We start from the raw sequence: 25,324 nt of genomic DNA, 5'->3' as shown, positions 1-25,324 counted from the left end.
ATTTCACACACAGTTTAGTGCATTGGGGGCATTTATTGAACTTTGGAAATATGTTTGAAACCCCCATTTAATGCAAATGTCACTTAAATATGAACAAGTATGAACCATTGTTGATGTTTAGACAATGCTTTTTCATAAACAATATCATGAATAAATACAGGTTAATGACACTTTTCTACTATTACGTAGGGGACTTTTATTTTTAACGTTTTCTGAAATTCCATGAACGGAAGTACTTTTATAATGTTCCTGATGAGACGCTGGTCCAGTCTGGGACCTCAAAAACAGCTGGAATCTGGAACTGAGCCTAGAAAATAGTCGAAGACAAAACCTGGGCATTAGCTAACTGAGCTAAAAGGTATTGTAAACGAAAACAATTATTTTTTATAATATTATATATTAAGCTATATGAGATTGTGTTTGTTGAATACTTGTGTAGCTATCTGCATCCCTCTTTTTGATGACCTGATTCGTTTCCAACTGCTCGCTAGCTAACGTTAGCTAAAAGGCTAACCTGCTTGCCTTGAGATGCTGGGGTCGATGGTCATACCACAGAATGGTGATACTTGCTCAATTAGCTAGCAGTCAGACCCTTTTTTCCCCATGTCCAATTTTCACTGCCTATACTGCATGTTAATTAGCTTGCTAGTTAGACATTTAACGTTTGATGTAACTAACGTTAGCTAGCTATTTGTTTTCCAAATACCAGCAAGCCATCAAGCTAGCTAGCTAACCAGGGACTCCCTAAAAACACACCACTCCGCACGAAGATATTTTCTTAGCAGGTTCGGGAAAATATTTTCGCTTACTACAAGCTTCACTCCGTTGATCTAAGTGGGTGGAGTGGGATTTTTGTAGTAGGAGACACCTTTTGGTAGTGTGCAACTGCAGCCTGCAATTCGGGGCGTTGCTGCATGTTCAGGAATGCCCCCCGTCGAGCATCCCATTGGTTCCTTCATGAACACTGCCTATCGAGCGCCCCCATTTGTTCCTCAATGACTGCCAGGAGGCTAGGGCGACACCATGTCCTAGCTAGCTAATCCAAAAAAAATGTAATTTATTTTAGACCGGTCTAAAGAAGCATGATATGAAGGAAATGTAGTCTATTTCAGAAGAACAGAATAGCTTACTCTGAGCTGTCCTTATGTTAGGTCCTGATCTGGCTTTGCCAAATAGCTGTGGGCTACTCTAGTTCATTTAGCAGACAAGATTTGCTTAGAATTCCGTGGCATTATTTTATAGTATGAAGAATGAGAAAAAAGAAGAAACCCGAATACTGCTCTTGATAGTATCACTGCTCTTTAATAAGCTTTATTTATCGTCAGAGCTTTCTAGAATACAATTAAAGGATACAATTGAACAAAGCTGAGTAAAATAGGAAGGATATTTTCTCCAAACGATTTGATGGAGTGCGCACATGCGGCTATTCTGTGTTGAGCGGTTAACAAAGAAATGGGTGTTGCTGTGTGCTTAATTTAGAGTTATTAATGTAACTTTAGTTGTTCTACAAATGTTGGGCTATATGTTTTGATGTTTAATACATTGTAAGGCTGCATGATGCGACTCTAATGATGATTTGAAAAAACTTGCTTGAAAGGCATGAGCTCTGCTTTGTTTTTTGCGCAGGCTGTACACACTTCATCAGTCACTCATTCACAATTTGACAAACACTTGATGATGCCTAGAATTTCATGGCGGCATCCCCTTTGTGTGGCTGTAATGCACCCTGAAAGAATCCATGCCTTTTGCAGCCAGTGGCCGTTGTGCCCTTCTCCCTGAGTGCTGCGTGTTCGGCAGCACCTCACTAACATGGCTCTCCATCACGTGATCGGATCTTTCTCACAGGCTACAAGTGAAGACAGACACATCGGGGATGCAACTACGGGCGTCCTTATCCAATTCCGAGGTGCATATTGAAGATATTGGAAGAACTGTCCACATTTACTTTTCGTCAGCCAACAAGATGAATAGGCCTAACGAACAACAAAAGCCCTAGCCCATGTCAATCTATATCCCCCATAGTACAAAAGTCGACCTATTCTGTGTGAGAGAAATATTCCAAACATAGTCTGGGATAGTTGCGGGATGCGATAGATCCTAAATGAATACAACCACTAGCATCAAAAAACATTAATTACGCAATGTGGCTGACACAACAGATCAGAATGTTTAGCTTAAAATGTTGACAAACTATTAGGCTATTTCTTCACATAAGCTCAGCAATGCGTACATGGCAGTAGGCTATAAGTGCTAATGTTCCATTTGTGGGAAAACACCATTCTCAAAAGTGACCGCAAATGCAATTATGCATGTAATGTTTTTATTTAGGGATGCAGCGGTATGACATTTTTGGCCGATACCGATATCCGATATTTTCCTTGCCAAAAATACCCGATACCGATAACCAATATTAACATTTTTATTAACACACACTGACCAAAAAGTTATTTTGTTGGCATTTACGTATGTCCCCATCACCAGTAAAACATAATCAAAATGTATTTATTTCACTTACTTGCTGTACTGTTTCATTGTTCAGTCGTTTCATTCTCAACCAGGATTTCATCATACATGTCAAGCAGTGAAGTTTCAGCTCTGTCTGTCCGTGGCCTCTCTTCCTCGGTGCGCACTGTCACTGTGTCCGTTTCCATCTTGTCCAGCTGTGTATGTAACATTTCACGTAAACCCCGTTTCTTGTCTGCATCAAAGTAGCGGTCCTTGTACCTAGCATCGAGCATGGTGGCGACACAGTAAAGAGGCTCAGAGAGAATACCACCGACTCGCTTGTTCACAGCCTCGGGTACTTTTGTAAGTTTTAACCCCACGTCTGTGTAGGCAGTATTGTTGAGCAGGTGTTCCAATGCCATGAGAGGGTGTCACGTCTGCTGCAGACGCTGTTGATTAGCTTATTTCTCGAGTCAGTTGTTCGAATGGCGCTAGGAGTGTGTTCATGTTTCAAACATGTTCTCAAATGCCATTGAAATGGCAGCAGTGATATGAGAACCAGCATATTCTTGAGCATGCAATACGGCTTTCCTCAGTACGAAATCCTCGTCGACCCACTGTGCTGTCAGACTCAGCATGCTCATGGGGCTGACAACGCTGGTCCAAATTTCAGTCGTGACACCTTAGCAAGTAGCATAACGAATTCCATTATTTTGGTGTTAATGGATTTCGCCTTTTGAGTTGTCTCTCAGAATTTTTCTTACTCTTTCAAATGACTGCTCAACTTGAACTTGTTTAGTTGTTGGAAGTGTGCGTATGTTTTTCTGCGTTTTGTTTTGTGTAGCGCTGTATTTTTCGTGGCGTCATTACGTCATCTACTTACGTATGTACGTCAGCTTTGACATCGGTTTTGCAAATCAGCGTTAAACTAGACATCGGGCCGATGTTGGCATTTTTAGCTAATATCGTCCGATTTCGATATGCTAGTGGCTAATGCTTAGAAATGATAATCCCAGATATTGTGTATCGCTTTGAGCCAATCAGGTTTCAGTCTGTTGTCTACCCAAGGCTGAACGTAAGGCACAACATCAGAAGGTAGCATTCTTAGACATTAGCCACTCTAGCATGGTGGTGAAAATGGTGTTTCATAAAGAAAGTATGCATATTTTCCCAGTTTCTCTCTGCCTTCTCCCCGTTTAAAGCTAGTTAAGGAGGAATATGATGCCCCACTGGGGACACAAGTGTATTACTGGGAAGGCACATCAAGCCTAGGCTTCCCAGGCTAACCTAAAATATTATTCCAGTTTGATTTGCTGCTTGTGTATTCATTCATATATATCAGCTAAAAATAGAACGTTATCATGTTTTGGTCACAGAGTAAAAAAGCACATGGCTAGGTAGTTGTCTACAGTAGGTTCTACCATTTCACAATAGCCTATAATCACCTTTTTGGGTGGATTCTTGTTGTTTGGTTTACTGTTTGAACAGTCGCTGAGATTATATTTGGTTAGTAATGCAAAATAGGCTACTTTGATGACTAGCCTATAGATCAGATCAAGGAACCAAGCGACAACACTGCCCCCTCAGCTGCGGAAGGAATGATATGGCGTGTCTCAATTTTCAGGTAGTAAGAGTATGTTGAATGCCGGAGCATATATTTTGTAACAAAAAACGACATTGCAACACTGCATCTTCCGTCTGCATAGAGCCTGTAGTAAGCGTGACCCTTGACTTGAACTCAGCCTAATTCTCCTAACCTGCTACGTAAATTCTCCTAACCTGTTATGAAAAAGTCACTTTCGGTCATAGCTGTATTGAAGTGGCATGTTTTAGGCTATTCCAGCTAGGGAACGGGACTTGGCGGTTTTACTAATTATCACAGCCACAAAATCAAAATTGTCTATATTGTAAAAATTCATAAAAACAAACATATGATTTTTGGTGTTCATTTAAAGTTAGGGTTAGGCATACAGTTAACCTCTTGGGGCTAGGTGGGACGCTAGCGTGCCACCCGTGGTGCACTCCATCAACAGCAGGTGCATTTCAAGAGCGGCAAATTTGAATCCAAATAAATGTCAAAATTCAAATTTTTCAAAAATACAACTATGTTACACCATTTGAAAGATAAACATCTCCTTAATCTAACCACGTTTTACGATTTCAAAAAGGTTTTACGGCGAAAGCATAAATTTAGAGTATGTTAGGACAGTACATTTACAAGAGTTGTGTGTAATGTTTTGTCAAGTCAAAGACAGGGTCACCAAAACCATAAAACCAGCTAAAATGATGCACTAACCTTTTACAATCTCCATCAGATGACACTCCTAGGACATTATGTTAGACAATGCATGCATTTTTAGTTCTATCAAGTTCATATTTATATCCAAAAACAGCGTTTTACTATGGCATTGATGTTGAGGAAATCGTTTCCCTCCAATAACCGGCAGTCAAGTCAGCGTCAGAAATTAAATAATTAAAATTAGAAAACATTGGTAAAATATTATATTGTCATTTAAAGAATTATAGATTTACATCTCTTGAACGCAATCAACTTGCCAGATTTAAAAATAACCTTACTGGGAAATCACACTTTGCAATAATCTGAGCACTGCGCCCAGAAAAATACGGCGTTGCGATACAGACTAGACGTCATGTTGGGGAGATCTAAAATCGAAAATACTATGTAAATAATCCATTACCTTTGATTCTCTTCATCAGATGTCACTTCCAGGTATCACAGGTCCATAACGAATGTAGTTTTGTTCAAAAAAGCTCATCATTTATGTCCAAAAATCTCCGTCTCGTTAGCACATGATGTAAGCCAGCCGGACTTCTCGTCATGAACGAGGGGAAAAAATATATTTCCGTTCGTTCAAACATGTCAAACGTTGTATAGCATAAATCATTAGGGCCTTTTTAACCAGAACATGAATAATATTCAAGGTGGACGAATGCATACTCTTTTATAACGTATTGGAACGAGGGTACCCAAGATGAACTTCGCGCAAGGTGTCTAATGGGCCATCATCGTTCCATGGCTCTTGTTCGGTCAGATCTCCCTCCAGAAGACTCAAAACACTTTGTAAAGGCTGGTGACATCTAGTGGAAGCAATAGGAAGTGCCAAAATATTCCTAAACCCCTGTGTTTTTCAATGGGATAGGTTTAAAGTCAATACAACACATCAGGTATCCACTTCCTGTCAGAAAATGTCTCAGGGTTTTGCCTGCCAAATGAGTTCTGTTATACTCACAGACACCATTCAAACAGTTTTGGAAACTTTAGAGTGTTTTCTATCCATATATAATAAGTATATGCATATTCTAGTTACTGGGTAGGATTAGTAACCAGATTAAATCGGGTACATTTTTTTTATCCAGACGTGCAAATGCTGCCCCCTAGACCCAACAGGTTAACAGTGTGGTTAAGGTCAGGTTTAAGATCAGATTTTATGAAGCAACATTTTTGAAATAGACAGGGTTTATGGCTGTGGTAACTAGTGACGACCAGACTTAGCCTAGCTAGCGTAGTAGCCTGGACAGCCGCTAGTGTGCGCTATAGATAGTGGAGATCCATAGCGCCCATTAGCGGCTTCCAAGGCTATTAGCGGCTGGCCAGGCTATTATCTTGTTTTAAGATGGCGCCGAAGAACATGGCTGACGTTTTGCATTCTCCCAACCAGTTGTGCTATTTTGTTCGTTTTTTCGCGTTTTGTGTAACTTATTTTTTTACTTATTGTGTACATAATGTTGCTGCTACCGTCTCTTATGACCGAAAAAAATAACTTCTCGACGTCAGAACAGCAATTACTCACCGCGGACTGGAAGAAACTTTTTCCTTTAACGAGTCCGATGAGAAGGATATCCTGCTTTCACTCGAACAGGCCCAGATCCCCGCCTTTTGAGTGAAGAAAAGACACAGGAAAGGGGTCGCGGATCGGGCATCCTTCTGAAGATCCGTAGTCGAGCAAGTAAACTTCCACTGCCATCCGTTCTTCTTGCTAACGTGCAGTCATTGGATAATAAAATTGATGACCGACGATTAAGATTATCCTACCAACGGGACATTAAAAACTGTAACATCTTATGTTTCACCGAGGCGTGGCTGAAAGAAGATACGGACAATATAGAGCTATCAGGATTTTCCATGCACCGGCAGAACAGAGAAGAAGCTACTTCTGGTAAGACGAGGGGTGGGGAGGGGGGTCTACTTGTCAATAACAGCTGGTGCGTGATGTCTAATATTAAATAAGTCTTAAGGTATTGCTCGCCTGAGGTAGAGTACCTTATGATAAGCTTTAGACCACACTATCTACCAAGAGAGTTCTCATCTATATTATTCGTAGCTGTCTATTTACCACCACAAAACGAAGCTGGCGCTAAGACCGCTCTCAACCAACTCTATAAGGCCATGTCATATCAAATGTATTTATATAGCCCTTCTTACATCAGCTGATATCTCAAAGTGCTGTACAGAAACCCAGCCTAAAACCCCAAACAGCAAGCAATGCAGGTGTTGAAGCACAGTGACTAGGGAAAACTTCCTAGAAAGGCCAAAACCTAGGAAGAAACCTAGAGAGGAACCAGGCTATGAGGGGTGGCCAGTCCTCTTCTGGCTGTGCCGGGTGGAGATTATAACAGACCATGGCCAAGATGTTCAAATGTTCATAAATGACCAGCATTGTCAAATAATAATAATCACAGTAGTTGTCGAGGGTGCAACAAGTCAGCACCTCAAGAGTAAATGTCAGTTGGCTTTTTCATAGCCGATCATTCAGAGTATCTCTACCGCTCCTGCTGTCTCTAGAGAGTTGAAAACAGCAGGTCTGGGACAGGTAGCACGTCCGGTGAACAGGTCAGGGTTCCATAGGCAGAACAGTTGAAACTGGAGCAGCAGCATGGCCGGGTGGACTGGGGACAGCAAGGAGTCATCATGCCAGGTAGTCCTGAGGCATGGTCCTAGGGCTCAGGTCCTCCGAGAGAGAGAAAGAGAGAATTAGAGAGAGCATACTTAAATTCACACAGGACACCGGATAAGACAGGAGAAATACTCCAAATATAACAGACTGACCCTAGCCCCCCGACACATAAACTACTGCAGCATAAATACTGGAGGCTGAGACAGGAGGGGTCAGGAGACACTGTGGCCCTATCCGATGATACCCCCGGACAGGGCCAAACAGGCAGGATATAACGATAACCCCACCCACCTTAAGAAAAGAAGAAAATGCTGACCCAGAAGTGGCGCTCTTAGTGGCCAGGGACTTTAATGCAGGCAAACATAAATCGGTTTTACCAAATTTTTACCGGCATGTCAAATGTGCAACCAGAGACAAAAATCCTGGACCACCTTTACTCCACACACAGAGATGCATACAAAGCTTTCCCCCGCCCTCCATTTGGCAAATCTGACCATAATTCTATCCTCCTGATTCCTGCTTACAAGCACTAACTAAAGCAGGAAGTACCAGTGACTCAGATGACGCGGATGCTACACTACAGGACTGTTTTGCTATCACAGACTGGAATATGTTCCGGGATTCATCCGATGGCATTGAGGAGTACACCACGTCTATTATCGGCTTCATCAATAAGTGCATCGACAACGTCGGCCCCACAGTGACTGTACGTACATATCCCAACCAAAAGCCATAGATTACAGGCAACATCCGCATCGAACTAAAGGCTAGAGCTGCCTCTTTCAAGGAGCGGGAGACTAATCTGTGCGCTAAGAAATCCCGCTATGCCCTCAGACGAACCATCAATCAAGCAAAGTGTCAATACAGGATTAAGATTGAATCCTACTACACCGGCTCTGACGCTCGTCGGATGTGGCAGGGCTTGAAAACTATTACGGACTACAAAGGGAAACCCAGACACGAGCTGCCCAGTGACGTAAGCCTACCAGTTGAGCTAAATGCTTTTTATGCTCGCTTCAAGGCAAGCAACATTGAAGCATGCACGAGAGCACCAGCTGTTCTGGATGACTGTGTGATAATGCTCTCCGTAGCCGATGTGAACAAAACCTTTTAAACAGGTCAACATTCACAAAGCCGCTGGGCCAGACGGATTACCGGGACGTGTACTCAAAGCATGCGAGGACCAACTGGCAAGTGTCTTCACTGACATTTTCAACCTCTCCCTGAACGAGTCTGTAATACCAACATGTTTCAAGCAGACCACCATACTCCCCCTGCCCAAGGAAGTGAAGGTAACCCGCCTAAATGATTACCGGCCCTTGGAACTCATGTCGGTAGCCATGAAGTGCTTTGAAAGGCTGGTCATGGCTCACATCAACAGCATCCTCCCGAACACCCAAGAGCCACTCCGATCCACAGATGATGCAGTCTCAATCGCACTCCACAATGCCCTTTCTCACATGGACAAAAAGAACACCTATGTGAGAATGCTGTTCATTGACTACAGCTCAGCGTTCAACACCATAGTGTAGTGCCCACTTAAGCTCATCACTAAGCTAAGGACTCTGGGACTAAACACCTCCCTCTGCAACTGGATCCTGGACTTCCTGACGGGCCGCCCCAGGTAGTAAAAGTAGACAACAACACATCTGCCATGCTGATCCTTAACACTGGGGCCCCTCAGGGGTGTGTACTTAGTTCCCTCCTGTATTCCCTGTTCACCCACGACTGCGTGGCCAAACACAACTCCAACACCATCATTAAGTTTGCTGACGACACAACAGTAGTAGGCCTGATCACCGACAACGATGAGATGGCCTATAGGGAGGAGGTCGCCAGGACAACAACCTCTCCCTCAATGTGAGCAAGACTAAGGAGCTGGTCGTGGACTACAGGAAAAGGCAGGCCAAACAGGCCCCAATTAACATCAACGGGGCTGTAGTGGAGTAGGTCGAGCGTTTTAAGTTCCTCGGTGTCCACATCACCAACAAACTATCATGGTTCCAAACATACCTAGACAGTCGTGAAGAGGGCACGACAAAACCTTTTCCCTCTCAGGAGACTTAAAAAGATTTGGCATGGGTCCCTAGATCCTCAAAAGGTTCTACAGCTGCACCATCGAGAGCATCCTGACCGGTTGCATCACCGCCTGTTATGGAAACTGCTCGGCATCTGAACGTAAGGTGCTACAGAGGGTAGTGCAAACTAGAGGTCGACAGATTAATCGGAATGGCCGATTTTAATTATGGCCGATTTTCAAGTTTTCATAACAATCAGTATTTTTGGCCACCGATTTGCCATTTTTTTATTTATTTTATGTGGGGGGGGGGGGGTGTGGGCTCGATTCCCATGGGGGGCCAGCACAGAAGAAAAAAAATATGAAATTGCTTGCGTCCCACCTAGTCAACAGCCAGTGGAATCGTGTGGCGCGAAATACAAATACCTCATAAATGCTATAACTTCAATTTCTCAAACATATTACTATTTTACACCATTTTAAAGACAAGACTCTCGTTAATCTAACCACACTGTACGATTTCAAAAAGGGTTTACAGCGAAAGCAAAACATTAGATTATGTCAGGAGAGTACCCTGCCAAAAATAATCACATAGCCATTTTCAAAGCATGCATATATGTCACAAAAAACAAAACCACAGCTAAATGCAGCACTAACCTTTGATGATCTTCATCAGATGACACTCCTAGGACATTATGTTATACAATACATGCATGTTTTGTTCAATCAAGTTCATATTTATATCAAAAAACAGCTTTTTACATTAGCATGTGATGTTCAGAACTAGCATACCCACCGCAAACTTCCGGTGAATTTACTAAATTACTCACGATAAACGTTTACAAAATACATAACAATTATTTAAAGAATTATAGATACAGAACTCCTTTATGCAATCACGGTGTCAAATTTAAAAATAGCTTTTCGGCGATAGCACATTTTGCAATATTCTGAGTAGATAGCCCGGCCATCACGGCTAGCTAATTTGACACCCACCAAGTTTGGCCCTCACCAAACTCAGATTTACTATAAGAAAAATTGGATTACCTTTGCTGTTCTTCGTCAGAATGCACTCCCAGGACTTCTACTTCAACAACAAATGTTGTTTTGGTTCGAAATAATCCATCGTTATATTGAAATAGCTCCGTTTTGTTCATGCGTTCAGGTAACTATCCGAAGGGTGACATGCGGGCGCATTTCGTGACAAGAAATGTCAAAATATTCCATTACCGTACTTCGAAGCATGTCAAACGCTGTTTAAAATCAATTTTTATGCGATTTTTCTCGTAAAATAGCGATAATATTCCAACCGGGCGACGTTGTATTCGTTCAAAGACTGAAAGAACAAAATGGAGAATTCACATGAACGCACATCACCAGTGTCACTGTCCCTAGGCAGGGCTGCTGTACTTAGCCTAGAGACTGCAGAGCTCTCATTCCACTTTCTGGCGCCTTCTGAGAGCCAATGGAAGCCTTAGAAAATGTCACATTACAGCAGAGATGCTGTATTTTTGATAGAGATAACCTAGGGACAACAAATAAGGACAACAAATTGTCAGACAGGGCACTTCCTGCATGGAATCTTCTCAGGTTTTGGCCTGCCATATGAGTTCTGTTATACTCACAGACACCATTCAAACAGTTTTAGAAACTTTGGAGTGTTTTCTATCCAAATCTACTAATTATATGCATATTCTAGTTTCTGGGCAGGAGTAGTAAACGGATTAAATCAGGTACGTTTTTATCCGGCTGTGCAAATACTGCCCCCTACCCCCAACAGGTTAAGAACACATTCTTATTTTCAATGACGGCCTAGGAACGGGGGTTAACTGCCTTGTTCAGGGGCAGAACAACAGATTTTTACCTTGTCACCTCGGGGATTCGTTTTTGCAACATTCCGGTTACTAATCCAACGCTCTAGCCACCTGCCTTACATTGCACTCCACGAGGAGCCTGCATGGCAGGCTGACTACCTATTACGCGAGGGCAGCAAGAAGCCAAGGTAAGTTGCGATTTTAGCATTAAACTTATCTTATAAAAAAACGATCAATCATAACATAATCACTAGTTAACTACACATGGTTGATGATATTACTAGTTTATCTAATGTGTCCTGCGTTGCATATAATCGACGCGGTGCCTGTTAATTTGTCATCGAATCACAGCCTACTTCGACAAACAGGTGATGATTTAACAAGCGCATTTGCGAAAAAAGCACTATCGTTGCACCAATGTACCTAACCATAAACATCAATGCCTTTCTTTAAAATCAATACACAAGTATATTTTTTTAAACCTGCATATTTAGTTAATATTGCCTGCTAACATGAATTTGTGTCACTTCTCTTGCATTCCGTGCAAGCAGTCAGGGTATATACAGCAGTTTGGGCCGCCTGGCTCATTGCGAACTGTGTGAAGTCCATTTATTCCTAACAAAGGCCGTAATTAATTTGCCAGAATTGTACATAATTATGACATAACATTGAAGGTTGTGCAATGTAACAGGAATATTTAGACTTAGGGATGCCACCCGTTAGATAGAATACGGAACGGTTCCGTATTTCACTGAAATAATAAACGTTTCATTTTCGGAATTATAGTTTTCGGATTCGACCATATTAATGACCAAAGTCTCGTATTTATGTGTGTTATTATGTTATAATTAAGTCTATGATTTGATAGAGCAGTCTGACTGAGCGATGGGTGGCAGCAGCAGGCTCGTAAGCATTCATGCATTTGCCAGCAGCTCTTCGCAATTCTTCAAGCATTGCACTGTTTATGACTTCAAGCATATCAACCCCCGAGATTAGGCTGGTGTAACCGATGTGAAATGGCTAGCTAGTTAGCGAGTGCGCGCTAATACCGTTTCAAACGTCACTCGCTCTCAGATTTGGGAGTGGTTTTTCCCGTTGCTCTTCATGGGTAACGCTGCTTCGAGGGTGGCTGTTGTCGATGTGTTCCTGGTTCGAGCCCAGGTAGGAGCGAGGAGAGGGACGGAAGCTATACTGTTACACTGGCAATACTAAAGTGCCTATAAGAACATCCAATAGTCAAAGGTATATAAAAAAATCGTATAAAGAGAAATAGTCCTATAATTCCTATAATAACTACAACCTAAAACTTCTTACCTGGGAATATTGAAGACTCATGTTAAAAGGAACCACCAGCTTTCATATGTTCTCATGTTCTGAGCAAGGAACTTAAACGTTAGGTTTTTCACATGGCACATTGCACTTTTACTTTCTTCTCCAACAATTTGTTTTTGCATTATTTAAACCAAATGGTTAACCTTCTGGAAGTTTCTCCATAGTAGGAACTCTGGAGCTCTGTCAGAGTCACCATGGGGTTCTTGGTTACCTCCCTGACCAAGGCCCTTCTCCCTCGATTGTTCAGTTTGACCGGGCGGCCAGCTCTAGAAAGAGTCTTTGGGGTTCCAAACTTCTTCCATTTAAGAATGATGGAGGCTACGGTGTTCTTGGGAACCTTCAATGTTGCAGACATTTTTTTTGGTACCCTTCCCTAGATCTGTGCCTCGACATAATCCTGTCTTGGAGCTCTACTGACAATTCCTTCAACCTCATGGTTTGGTTTTTGCTCTGACATGCACTGTCAACTGTGGAACCTTATATAGACAGGTGTGTCACTTTCCAAATCATGTCCAATTAATTGAATTGTAGCTTTTAACTAGCTACTGACTTTAGAAAGCTTTTCAGTTTGCACATGATCTAGCCTATATATTAATTTAGCTAATAGGCTAATCTTGTAGTGAATGAAAAGGCAGCCTATTATTTATAGATTTCCCGACAGCCAATGAACTGTAATCCTAGACCTACATTCTCAGATTATGCAGTTCCTGACACAATATTGGCAGCCATACAGTTTCCACAGGAAATGCTGGTTTTCATTCTTCTCTCAATATCTGCATCCCAAGTGGCACCCTATTCCTGACCCTATGTAGTGCACTTCCTTTGACCAGGGCCCACATGGTATCGCACTAAATAGGGAATGGGATGCCATTTTGTGACAAGTGTAGCCTAAGTCATTGAGGCTGCCTGAATCCAGTGTGTGGATTCAGGCACCATTGTTTTCAAGATTCAAGGCAATCATTTTCTGTAACACTGCTAGGACTGGCCTCAACTAAAAAAAATCTTCGTTGACCGAGAGTCGTCCTCTTCTTTCGACCAATCGATTGGTCTAAATGTTTAAACGTATTTTTCCATATCTAGACAGATGCACCTTATTTGTTTCTATAAAATCAACAACATATGCACTGAGCTTGTCTAATGCTTTACGCATTCATTTGATTAATTAAGACACACAAATGACACAAAGAGCTCGGTGGTTACGCTGTTAAAAAAAAAAAAAAGACAGCGAGTGCCTGTGTGACTGGCTCACATTGTCTTGCTCTCCTCCCTACTGCAGCGAAAAGGCACCACAGCACAGCAAGTGTTTATTTCCGCTGTCCGTGCTGAAGCTGCAACATCATTTCAGCCATTTAGTTTCTTACTTGTTTGTGACTGAAAAGTTCTGTTACCGTAATCCCTAATTTGTTTTGGGATTATTCTACAATGTAGATTATTCCCTCAACCCTTGCTCTCTTTGCGTGAAACATGTAAGCATCGCATGTATGTCACCAATAGGACCTGACCTATAGCCTTTCATGATCACATCAATAAATTGGTTATAACCTCAACACGTGACAGCAACATGGATGATGACGAAGTGAAAAATAAACTTGAAACAGGTGAATGTTTACTGGTTGCTCAGGAGGGAAAGGGGAAGTCAGATCTGTGGAAGACATTTGACTTAGTTGTGGAAACTACTGGAGATCAAGAAAAAGGAGGGTATAGGAGCACCCGTTGCGTGAGTATTATGTGTGCCAAACAGCTGCTGTTAGATTACAATATTATTACTTTTTCTGACCATTAAGAAAAAGTGTAAACAACACTAAATAAATAAGTGTACCAGAGTCTGTTCTAATGAGGAAAAAATAAATATATAAAGCCTTTATTTCAGTAGACTAAAAACAGTTGCATGCATTCGTGAATTGCGGTTTATTTATTTGTTTAGGCTAATTATTCAAGGCACACTTTTATTTAATTTTAAAACTAAAATGCTTCATTGCATTTCAAAGCATGTTTGTATCCTATACCGTTTGATGGCATGAACAAATAAATGATTGATTGATATCGTAGCCTATATATTGAACTATAGGCCTAAGTAAGACTAAACAGGATGCGCTCTTAATCTTACAGCTCGATGGTGGTTACACATGGCTATTATACATGCCTACTAATGATAACGACATTGCTTATTATTATAATGATCATAATAACAATAAGAAGTAGATCAAGAAAAAGGAGGGTATATGAGCAAGAGCTGTGTTCATTACAATATTTTTTTCTGCCTGTTTGCAACAGTGTAAACAACACTAAATCAATTTGTAAGTAATACCAGTCTGTTCTAACAAAAATTGTAAAGCCTTTATTACAGCATAGCACAGATTAAAACAGCTGAATCTGGGGAATTGCTTTATCCAACATTTTTCCATTTGCATGAGGCTTGGTGCTCACGGAATCAGTAGGCTATTAAACAAACACTCAAACAGGCAACAGAAGCAAGATCTGTCTTATTTCTGTAGATATACAGTACCAGTCAAAAGTTTGGACACCTACTCATTCAAGTGTTTTTCTTTATTTTTACTATTTTCTACATTGTAGAATAATAGTGAAGATATAAACTATGAAATAACACATATGGAATCATGTAGTAACTGAAAGTGTTAAACAAATCAAAATATATTTGAGATTCTTCAAAGTAGCCTTTGACAGCTTTGCACACTCTTGGTATTCTCTCAACCAGCTTCATGAGGAATGCATTTCAATTAACAGGTGTGCCTTGTTAAAAGATAATTTGTGGAATTTCTTTCCTTCTTAACGCGTTTGAGCCAATCAGTTGTGTTGTGTCAAGGTAGGGGTGGTATACAGAAGATTTGTCCATATTATTGCAAGAACAGCTCAAATAATAAAGAGAACAGCTCAAAGTTTGGATGTCTTCACTATTATTCTACAATGTAGAAAATAGTCTAAATAAACAGTGGGTATGACCAATTTTGACTGATACTGTATATGGATGATTTATAAAGCCAGGCACATATAACAGTTAGGCTATTGATTATAGGCCTAATTAATTCAGGGTTTATTCTCTCAATTTTCTTAGACAATTAGGCTAAGGAAGGGCTGTTTCCTCGTTTCTGCTGCTTCTGCCTCCGCTGCATTGTTCTCAATCCCAATATGCTGGTTAACTTTGCTATTATGCATATAGCAACAAAGAGAAAGGCGCCAATTCTACGGGACACTGAAGATTATGTTTCAGAACTGCGGACAGCGACCGTATCCAAAATAATATTTGATTTATTCGTGTAGCACCATTATTTTTACATAATACAACCATATACAATTTCAGTATCACATGTCTTATAGTGATGGGCTCTGCCATCCCCGTGGCCTCCGCAATGGATTAGTCCATTGAGACAGGTGCGAATCAGACGGGTGTCTTGTGCACCATGAAAAAGTAATCAAAGTTGCGACTGCTTGACTAAAGAAATCTGTCGCCCAACAGCCTATCGACCAATCAATCGACCAGTCAACTAAATGGGGTCAACCCTAAACACTGCACAGCTAATCACATTACGTTGAACATTCTAAGTGAGTCACCTAAAGGATTTAGCCTGAAGACGTTGATCAGCTTTGTTGGGTGACTTTTGGATCGAGACAGTTCAGCCACTCCAGGTCATAGAAACTTGGTCATCACAGATTTGCAGGAAGTGGCCTATAGTCAATTGTGTGTCCCAAATGGCATCCTATTGCCTATATAGTACCTTATGGGCCCTGGTCAAAAGTAGTGCACTCAATATGGAATAGGGTGCTATTTAAGACACAGTCCAGATCTATAAATCACAAAGTTGTCTTTACTTAGGCTGTAAATTAATGTGGAATGCTAATATCAGGCTTTATCAAACAGGTTGCTTCTCACTAGGGTGTCAAGAATAATGCTGACTGAAGATGGATGCTCCTGAGTACTTGGATTTGGATGAGATTGACTTCACTGATGATTCAGTGGTGAGTAAAAGTCCAAAACTCACGTTGTTCTACAATAAATAGTTACACACCATCTGGCTATGCCAGGGGATGTAATATAGTCTATGGGGCAGTTTCCTGGACACAGATTAAACCTAATCTCCATTGAGTTTGCTTTTTAGTCCAGGACCAGTCTTAATCTGTGTCGTCTGGGGAAACCTCTGTATGAAGTACTTTCTAGGCTACAGTTGGCTAAATTAATATTTCAATGTAATAAGCGCTTATAAACATACATGTTGATGGTCTCTTCCCTGTAAAAGTATTCTGTGACATCCTTGAAGAACATTCCAGAGCTGTCCAGAAGAAACGATGGTCAGGGAGAAGAAAGACAAGGTGTGGCCCGTAGGCTATTATTGTAAATGTATTCAAAAAAACGAATGCCTTATTATTTTGTAGCACTACAGGTAGCCTAAATGGCAGATAGAAACGTTTTTGTTTTATTTTACCATCTTTAGCCCCAGCCATCAACTGGAGCCGTGGTGTGTCGTCACATAGTGGCGGTGGAATCAAGCCGACCGGCATCGCCGACGTCCACAGCAAATTCCGACCTGTGAAGAGGGTCTCGCCACTCAAACATCAACCGGAGACCTCTGACAACGAGAGTGACAACGAGGCTCAGGCTCACAATGGGGAAGGCAGCAGCAAAGAAGAAGCCTCAGACAAAACACCTGCAGCCTGCGAAGGCCAGGGATTTAAAGCCAAGAGCATGGGTACCGGAGGAGCTCTTTTTGGGGAGCTGGAGCACTACGACCTGGACATGGATGAGATACTGGACGTGCCTTACATTAAATCCAGCCAACATGTCTCTACTCTTCCCAGAGTTCCCCATGACAAAAGGACGGTGGGCGGCGGTGGCAACGCCAGTGAGAGGTGCCACGGCATTAAGACCTCAACACTTACCCACCCTGAGAGCCTTGCAAGTGTCACCCAGTACTGTATGCTTTCGCCCGTCAAGTGGTCTGATATGAGGAAGTTGAAATCTCTGGACCCGGACAATCACCGACCATCCACTGGGGGCTATGACCACTCCACACCAGGATCACTTAGCTGTTCCTCTGCCTCAGACATGGATAAACTTTTAGCCAACAGGGCCTACCCAGAGACACAGGCACACAAGACAGGGGCTGACACCCCTGGGAGCAGCCAGGCAATGATGTTCCCCCTCCAGGGCTGTGCTGGGTCTAGGCAGGACAGCAGTAAGACCTGGAACGGTACAAGACTGCACGGAGAGTGTGATGACGAGACCAAGAAATCCCAGAACATCATCAATATCATCCGAGAGGGGCAGATTTCTCTGTTGGTAAGTCAACAGAATGGGGAAAAGCCATAATATAGTTGTAGACTATATGAACAATACCATTTTGTATCAGCAACTCACTGAGTGTTTTTCCTGGTGTTCTCTGTCCACAGCCTCACCTGGCGGCTGATAACCTGGAGCTGATCCAGGACGAGGAGGGGAACAACCTGCTCCACATCTCTGCGTCCCAGGGCCACGCTGACTGCCTGCAGCACCTCACCTCCCTCATGGGAGAGGACTGCCTCAACGAGCGCAACAACCACCAGCTTACACCTGCTGGGCTCGGGGTGAAGGTGAGTGAGGGGTTAGAGATTGGGTCAGGGCCTCTAGAAAACCTAACTTGTGGACATGGCGAATCAACCATGTCCAATCATGTCCACCTAACATGTCAACCAAGGCAGACGTCTAGGTTTCATTCTAAATGGCACCCTATGGGCCCTGGTCTAAAGTACTGCGCTATATAGTGAAAAGGGTGCCATTTGGAACGAAGACCTACTAAAGTTGGTTGTTAGTTAAGACCTTGATATTCCTGTGGGGAAAGATGACACCATGTCTCCGGCTGTGCAAGTCTGGGTTTCGGATACATATCTGTATTTTTCGCATTTACCCTCTTTCATTCCTTGTCTTCAATAAAAGAGCATCAGGACAGTGTCTATATCAAACTGATCTACAGAATAACTTGTGCGTATTTGCATGTGTTTGTGTGCGTGCAGAACGGCCATTTGGAGTGTGTGCGCTGGATGGTGAGTGAGACGGAGGCCATCGCCGAGCTGAGCTGTAGCCGAGAGCACCCCAGTCTCATCCACTACGCAGCCCGCTACGGACAGGTGAGGGAGACGCACACCGTTTTATAACCCTATCATAAACAGTCACCTTTATTCGACATTTACATGTACCAGGAACCGAAAATACAGACCGAATTGAGACAAAAGAACCTACCGTAAATTCCGGACTATAAGCCGCAACTTTTTTCCCAGGCTTTGAACCTCGCGGCTTAAACAATGACGCAGCTAATATATGGATTTTTCCCGCTTTCAATTTTCTTTTCTCCAAAAAAACACATTCTGTGACGTGCTCAGTTTTTTGGCGGCATGAAGCTTTCATTAGACCAATGAAATTGCCGAACGGATTAAGGTCAAACAACCTTTTAGTTTACTGTTTAGATTAAATAGAGCGCTCTCAAACTTCCCATCATTCTGATTACAGTAGTAATTTTGTCACCCTCATCATGGCAAAGACACGGAGAAATGCATATGATGCAGCTTTCAAGTTGAAGGCGATTGATCTAGCTGTTGGAAAAGGAAATAGAGCTGCTGCACGGGAGCTTGGTCTTAATGAGTCGATGATAAGACGTTGGAAACAGCAGCGTGAGGAATTGACTCAGTGCAAAAAGACAACTAAAGCTTACTGCTGCTTTTTTAATTCAGTGGGTGCGGCTTATATTCAGGTGCACTTAATAGTCTGGAAATTACGGTACACATAATCTACATACAGTATATACAACATAGATACAGTAAAAACAAAACAATTACACATAAGAGATAGATATATATATATAATATACACAACATTAATACTGTAATATCTAACTTTTTGGGCAACCTGACCAATTCACATAGAAATGTGGGTTATAGATCTGCCATTCTTATTGAAAGCAAGTCTAAGAAGTGGTAGATCTGTTCTATGTGCACTATTTCAATGCTTTGTGTGCTTAAGTTTAGTTTTTGAGTCTTTTACTTTCAGGTTTTGTACACCAGCTGAAAATACAATATTTTTGGTTATGGAAAAGTTATTTCACAGCTGTTTAGATGAGACAATGATTCTCTACACTATACTTGCTTGTTTTGTAAAGTATACACTGACATTAGGCTATTAAGTTTAGCAACCAGGAAATGGCAGAGCGATTTCTGCGTAGTGCATTTTAAGTGTGGAAATATATACAGTATATTGCAGTGTGGTCACCACTGCAGCATTTCTGTCACCGCAATATCTATCCACACTAAATATTGTATTGTATGACTTTTGAATCCCATTTTCTTTCATCTTTTTTTCTGTATATTTTGTCCTTTTGGATGTTCATGATCTCTCTTTTAGGAAAAGGTTCTGCTATGGCTGCTCCAATTCATGCAAGAGCAAGCCATTTCTCTGGACGAAGTGGACCAGTACGGAAACAGTGCAGTGCATGTAGCTGCTCAGTACGGCCATCTCACTTGCATTCAGGTATGTGGTCCTCTGTGGCTGTTGGTAAAGCATGGCGCCTTCGAACAAGGTATGGTAGTAGGTGCTAGGCGCACCGGTTTATGTCAAGAACTGAAATGCTGCTGGGTTTTTGACACTCAACTGTTTGCCGTGTGCTTCAAGAATGTTATTTTTGAAGATATCGATTCTTTAGCTCCCCCCCAAAAAAAAAATATATATACAGTGGGGAGAACAAGTATTTGATACACTACCGATTTTGCAGGTTTTCCTACTTACAAAGCATGTAGAGGTCTGTAGTTTTTATCATAGGTACACTTCAACTGTGAGAGACGGAATCTAAAACAAAAATCCTGAAAATCACATTGTATGATTTTTAAGTACTTGATTTGCATTTTATTGCAAGACGGTGCATGCTTATTAGTAACTGGAATAAGCAATTTTGTAAATGTGTCAAGTGCAGTGTCTGGTTGCTCCTGGCTTGCTGAATCAACAGTAGGAAACAAATCAGGAGTAATATATCCGGCCCGCCTCCTCATTCTATTGTGCCCTTGTCTGTAAAAGAGAGGATCTGGACTTTAGACTGTGCTTTTACAAAGTAGAATGAGGATGCGGGCTGGATATACTACTCATGATTAGTGTCCTGCTGTTGATTCAGCAAGCCAGACGTATCAAAAGTATGGTCGGTGACCACATTAACTATGTTTCAGAGAGACAAGCTGGGCCTAGGAAATATTGAAAACACTGTTTTACTTTGTTTCTGCACTTCTATGTACGTTAGAGAATACAGATTTCATTTGCATGTTTTGTTGTTAAACTAAGTTGTTTTAGAGAAAGAATACTGGACGATAAGGACATTTGTAAATTTACTTTTTGGATGTTTGCCCATCCGTTTGCACAAAATGCTTTCTGTACCATTTTCTTGAACATCTATTCATTATTTTTGTAAGGCTTCAATGCCATTTCAGACACTACTAACAGCCGATAGGTCTTTGTTTGGAGCTCCTACTACATGAACTGACAAAGCAGCATGTCTTTCTTTCCTCAGACCCTGGTGGAGTACGGCTCCAACGTCACCGTGCAGAACCAGGGCGGCGAGAGGCCTTCCCAGAGCGCTGAGCGGCAGGGCCACACCACCTGCGCCCGCTACCTGGTGGTGGTGGAGACGTGCATGTCGCTGGCCTCCCAGGTGGTCAAGCTCACCAAGCAGCTCAACGAGTGAGTGGGAGGTTCCTGTCTGACTCTTTTGATCTGTCCCAAAAAGCATCCTATTGCATACATGGTGCACTACTTTTGACCAGAGGCCTATGGGTCCTGGTCAGAAGTAGTTCCCTATATAGGGAGCAGGGTGTTATTCGGGATGCGGTCTTTAACTCACCTCAGATTACTTGTGTTGTCTGAAATTACTCCCTGTTCCCTATATAGTACTATTAGCAGAGTTCTGGATTTGAGTCACATGACTTGGACTCGAGTCTCAAATTTGATGACTTGAGACTCAACTTAATAGAAAAGAAAAGAACGTAATACTTGATTTGGACTCTCAAGACTTGAGACTGATGACTTGAAATTATCCGGCCAGGTTTTGTAACATTTTGTCACTCATTGTGGCACAGAGTCTCCGTGGATCACTCTCCGTGCAGCCAGAGACAGTAGCCACAGCATCGCCTTAGCAAAAAAATGCAACAGATTGGCTAGTGAAATGCACACTCGACCCTCACACCCTCAACACAGGTCGGGTGAGCTAGCGAACAGATTGATGGTTTGCTGTACAGGTGCAGTGCAAACATGAAATGGTAGTGAGAGAGGATTGACATAATAAATAAATAAATATGCAGCTCCCCAAAAAATTGGTGATCAAGAATATTAACTGCAGGCAGGCTAGTGGTTATGAACGTTGGGCCAGTAACAGAAAGGTTGTTGGTTCGAGTCCTCGAGCTGACTAGATGAAAAATCTGTCTGCCCTTGAGCAAGGCACTTAACCCAAATTGCTCCTGTAAGTCGCTCTGGATAAGTGCATCTGTTCAGTAATTAAAATGTAAATGAAAGTTCACCAGCAATGGGGCATCAAGGAACAATTAATAGCATAGGCTTACTGGTCTTTTGGCATGTCGAAAGTGCTTGAAATGTATAGTTTACTTATGAATCTTGCATTTGGAATTTGATGTTAAAATTTGTTATTACTGTGGCGCAATTCTCGCCAGTGTAGAGCTTTGTTTTCTTGTCAAAATGGTTGCTGTTGCTTTCACATGTTTTAAATGCATACATGGTAAATCTATGTTTCATCTAATCTGACAATAATTGGTAGCATTTCATCATTCCATGCCCGTACTGTTTATTGCAACACTTGGACTTTGCTGTTTGATACGATACATTTTAATTTACCATTTCTTACACTCTGAGGCGGCGCGAGGTTTATTGTTCACATGAGCATTTGTGAGACTCATGTGGTGGAAGTTCTGTTTATTTAATTCAATGTATCGTTTCCTTTGTTCATATTTCCTTGTTTATGTCGGAGTTCCGTGTATCTGTGTCCTATGTCTCTGTCATTCTGGTTGCGTCCACCTCAGTGTGCATTCTAGGCTACGTGGACTGTGCGCCACATTTTGGAGTCAGTACGTTGCACGAGAGAAAATTATTGTTCCATGTAGTGATGTGTATTATTAATAGTGATGAAATATTATTAATAATCAATAAGTCTGATGAAGATGTATGTACCATTGTTACAACACTTGTGACTCGAATAACAGTGTCTTGGTCTCACCTCTGGCTATCAGTGCACTTCATCTCTGGTCAGAAGTAGTGCACTACATGGGGAATAGGGTGCCATTTGGGATGCACATAAACCTAGTCTTTACACCAATGTGGATAAAAATAAATAATAATTTCTTTAAAAAGGTGTAATAACCGCAGCATTTCAGAAAATGTACATTTTTAGCATGCAAACTTCTATACGTTTTGGAAATGGAGATGCACTGAGGATTTTCAGGAGGTTCATTTTACTGAATCGATGTTTTATAAATTAAGATTTCCATAGCTGGTTAACTTACCTTGCCTGCATGTCAGTGTTATCATTATATATTGTTCCAAAAAATTTCAGACAAGCAACAAAGACGAATGCTCTACAGAATCAAGTTCAGCTACACCTGGATCCCTCAAAAGCAGAGGGAACTTTGCCACGATCACCCAGGTCTGATCTTCCACCACATACTGTACTATACTGTACACCATTCACCGTCTACACATTGATTACAAGCACGTACATGTAAATTAAATATACCCAAATCAGTCATTTCTGTCTTTTTGATGATCAGCTCCCATGTTCCGTCTGTGGAGGCGTGGCCTGAGATGACCCTGACCGCAGAGGGGACCCCCGGGGATGGCCACTGGATCCTGAGGCAGAGGAGCGTCGACTCAGACACCGTCCTGCGCCAACTGCTGGGTAAAGACATCTCAGACAAGGTGTGCACCAAGGAGAAGCTGTCCCTGGAGTTCCAGGAGGGCTCCAGAGCGGGGCCTCCTAGTCTGAACGGGGCCAACCCTGGGCCCCTGCGCAGGATGGGGGTGGTGGAAAGACGGGAGCTGAAGCTGGCCAGACTCAAGCAGATCATGCAGCGCTCTCTCAGCGAGTCCGACTCGGACACCTACCCCCCTGAAGAGGCCAAACATGGCCCCCCCCCAGGGATGCGCCTAGAGAGACCCAGCCACCTGCCCATCGCAGAGAGCGAGGAGCCTGTCGGCAGCCTGCATCTGGGCATGAAGAAGCACACCTCGACCACCGAGCACAAGTCAGCTTTCGCCCTCAGCACCTCCAAGTCCATGGATGGATACCCCTCGCCCACATCGGACAAAAGCGAGCTTGACGCTGACGGGAAACAGGAGGCCGGTGGAGATTTCCCCGACTACAACAATGGACAAAAGATCACGACGAGCCCCAAAAGTGCACTCAAATCGCCTACCTCTCGAAGGAAGACCTCCCAGAACCTGAAACTGAGGGTGACCTTTGATGAGCAGGTGGTTCACAAGACGGGACCACCAGAGAGTGAGCCGCCCAAGGGTGCCCACAGTAAAGAAGGAGCCGGAGGTAGGACTCCTACAGGGTCCGAGACGGTGAAGCGCCCGTTCGGGACATTCCGCTCCCTAATGGAATCGCTGAGTGGAAATCAGAACAGCAACAATAATAATGTCCAAACGTCTCCCTCTGTCAAACAGTCAAGCTGTGGTGTGTCCCAGGGCTCGCCTGGCAGGAAAACTGAGGTTAAAACCAGTCCATGTGGGCACTCCAAGGGCAAGAGCAAAGCTAGTGCTGTTTAGGGGCCTTTTTTTAAGAAAAAATTTAAGGACAAAATAAAAAAGCATTGTACTTTCTCTCACAGTATTTGATCAACTTGACAATTTTTTTGTAACTGAAGTCTCCTCTGAAGTATCCAATACAATTGTATTAGAGTATGTATACTTATGCACACACAGTTATACCATTGGTAATACAATCTGTGGTTTTTCACATGCACTTAATGTGCACTAGCACAAAGCGTATACACTGGATAAAAATATAAACGCAACATGCAACAATTTCAAAGATTTTGCTAAGTTACTGTTCTTATCAGGAAATCACTCAATTGAAATGAATTCATTAGCCACTAATCTATGAATGTCACATGACTGGGAATAGAGATATACATCTGTTGGTCACAGATACCTTAAAAAAAAGGGTAGGGGGCATGGATCACAAAACCAGTCAGTATCTGGTTTAACCACAATTTGCCTCATGCAGTGTGACATCTCCTTCACATAGAGTTGATCAGACAGTTGATTGTAGCCTGTGGAATGTTGTCCCACTCCTCTTCAATGGCTGTGCAAAGTTGCTGGAAATTGGCGGGACATGGAACATGCTGTCGATCCAGAGCATCCGAAACATGCTCAATGGGTGACATGTCTGGTGAGTATGCAGGCCATGGAAGAACTGGGACAGCTTCCAGGAATTGTGTACAGATCCTTGCGACATGGGGCTGTTCATTATCATGCTGAAACATGAGGTGATGGCAGTGGATGAATGGCACGACAATGGGCCTCAGAATCTCGTTACGGTATCTGCATTCAAATTGCCATCGATAAAATGCAGTTGTGTTCATTGTCCGTATCTTATGCCTGCCCATATAATAACCATGGTGCACTGTTCACAACGTTGACATCAGCAAACCGCTCGCCCACACAACACCATGCACGCTGTCTGCCATCTGCCCGGTACAGCTGAAACCGGGATTCATCTGTGAAGAGCACACATCTCCAGCATGCCAGTGGCCATCGAAGTTGAGCA

The 25,324-nt window shown here is 42.5% G+C and overlaps 1 protein-coding gene across 3 annotated transcripts; it reads left to right on the top strand.

Moving 5' to 3' along the window:
• Window positions 1–233: 233 nt before the first annotated feature.
• sncaip (synuclein, alpha interacting protein) lies at window positions 234–24,580 on the top strand. 3 transcript variants are annotated; one of them, XM_014174910.2, is made up of 10 exons: window positions 234–358; window positions 16,402–16,499; window positions 16,799–16,850; window positions 16,973–17,817; window positions 17,928–18,107; window positions 18,528–18,641; window positions 19,909–20,034; window positions 21,059–21,228; window positions 23,108–23,197; window positions 23,322–24,580. In XM_014174910.2, exons 2-10 carry the CDS (start codon window positions 16,443–16,445, stop codon window positions 24,319–24,321), a joined length of 2,634 nt encoding a protein of 877 aa, XP_014030385.1. In that variant the 5' UTR covers window positions 234–358; window positions 16,402–16,442; the 3' UTR covers window positions 24,322–24,580. The 3 variants fall into 3 exon arrangements, with proteins under 3 accessions (XP_014030385.1, XP_014030384.1, XP_045564291.1); XM_014174909.2 differs by having other exon boundaries at window positions 16,778–16,850; XM_045708335.1 differs by having other exon boundaries at window positions 253–358; window positions 16,417–16,499; window positions 16,778–16,850.
• The last annotated feature ends 744 nt before the right edge of the window (window positions 24,581–25,324 follow it).

This window comes from Salmo salar, chromosome ssa26 (genome assembly GCF_905237065.1).
Source record: "Salmo salar chromosome ssa26, Ssal_v3.1, whole genome shotgun sequence".
In the NCBI taxonomy this organism is placed as follows: Eukaryota; Metazoa; Chordata; class Actinopteri; order Salmoniformes; family Salmonidae; genus Salmo; species Salmo salar.
The sequence above is the reverse complement of the archived record's forward strand: the minus strand, read 5'-3'. Positions and strand labels throughout refer to the sequence as shown.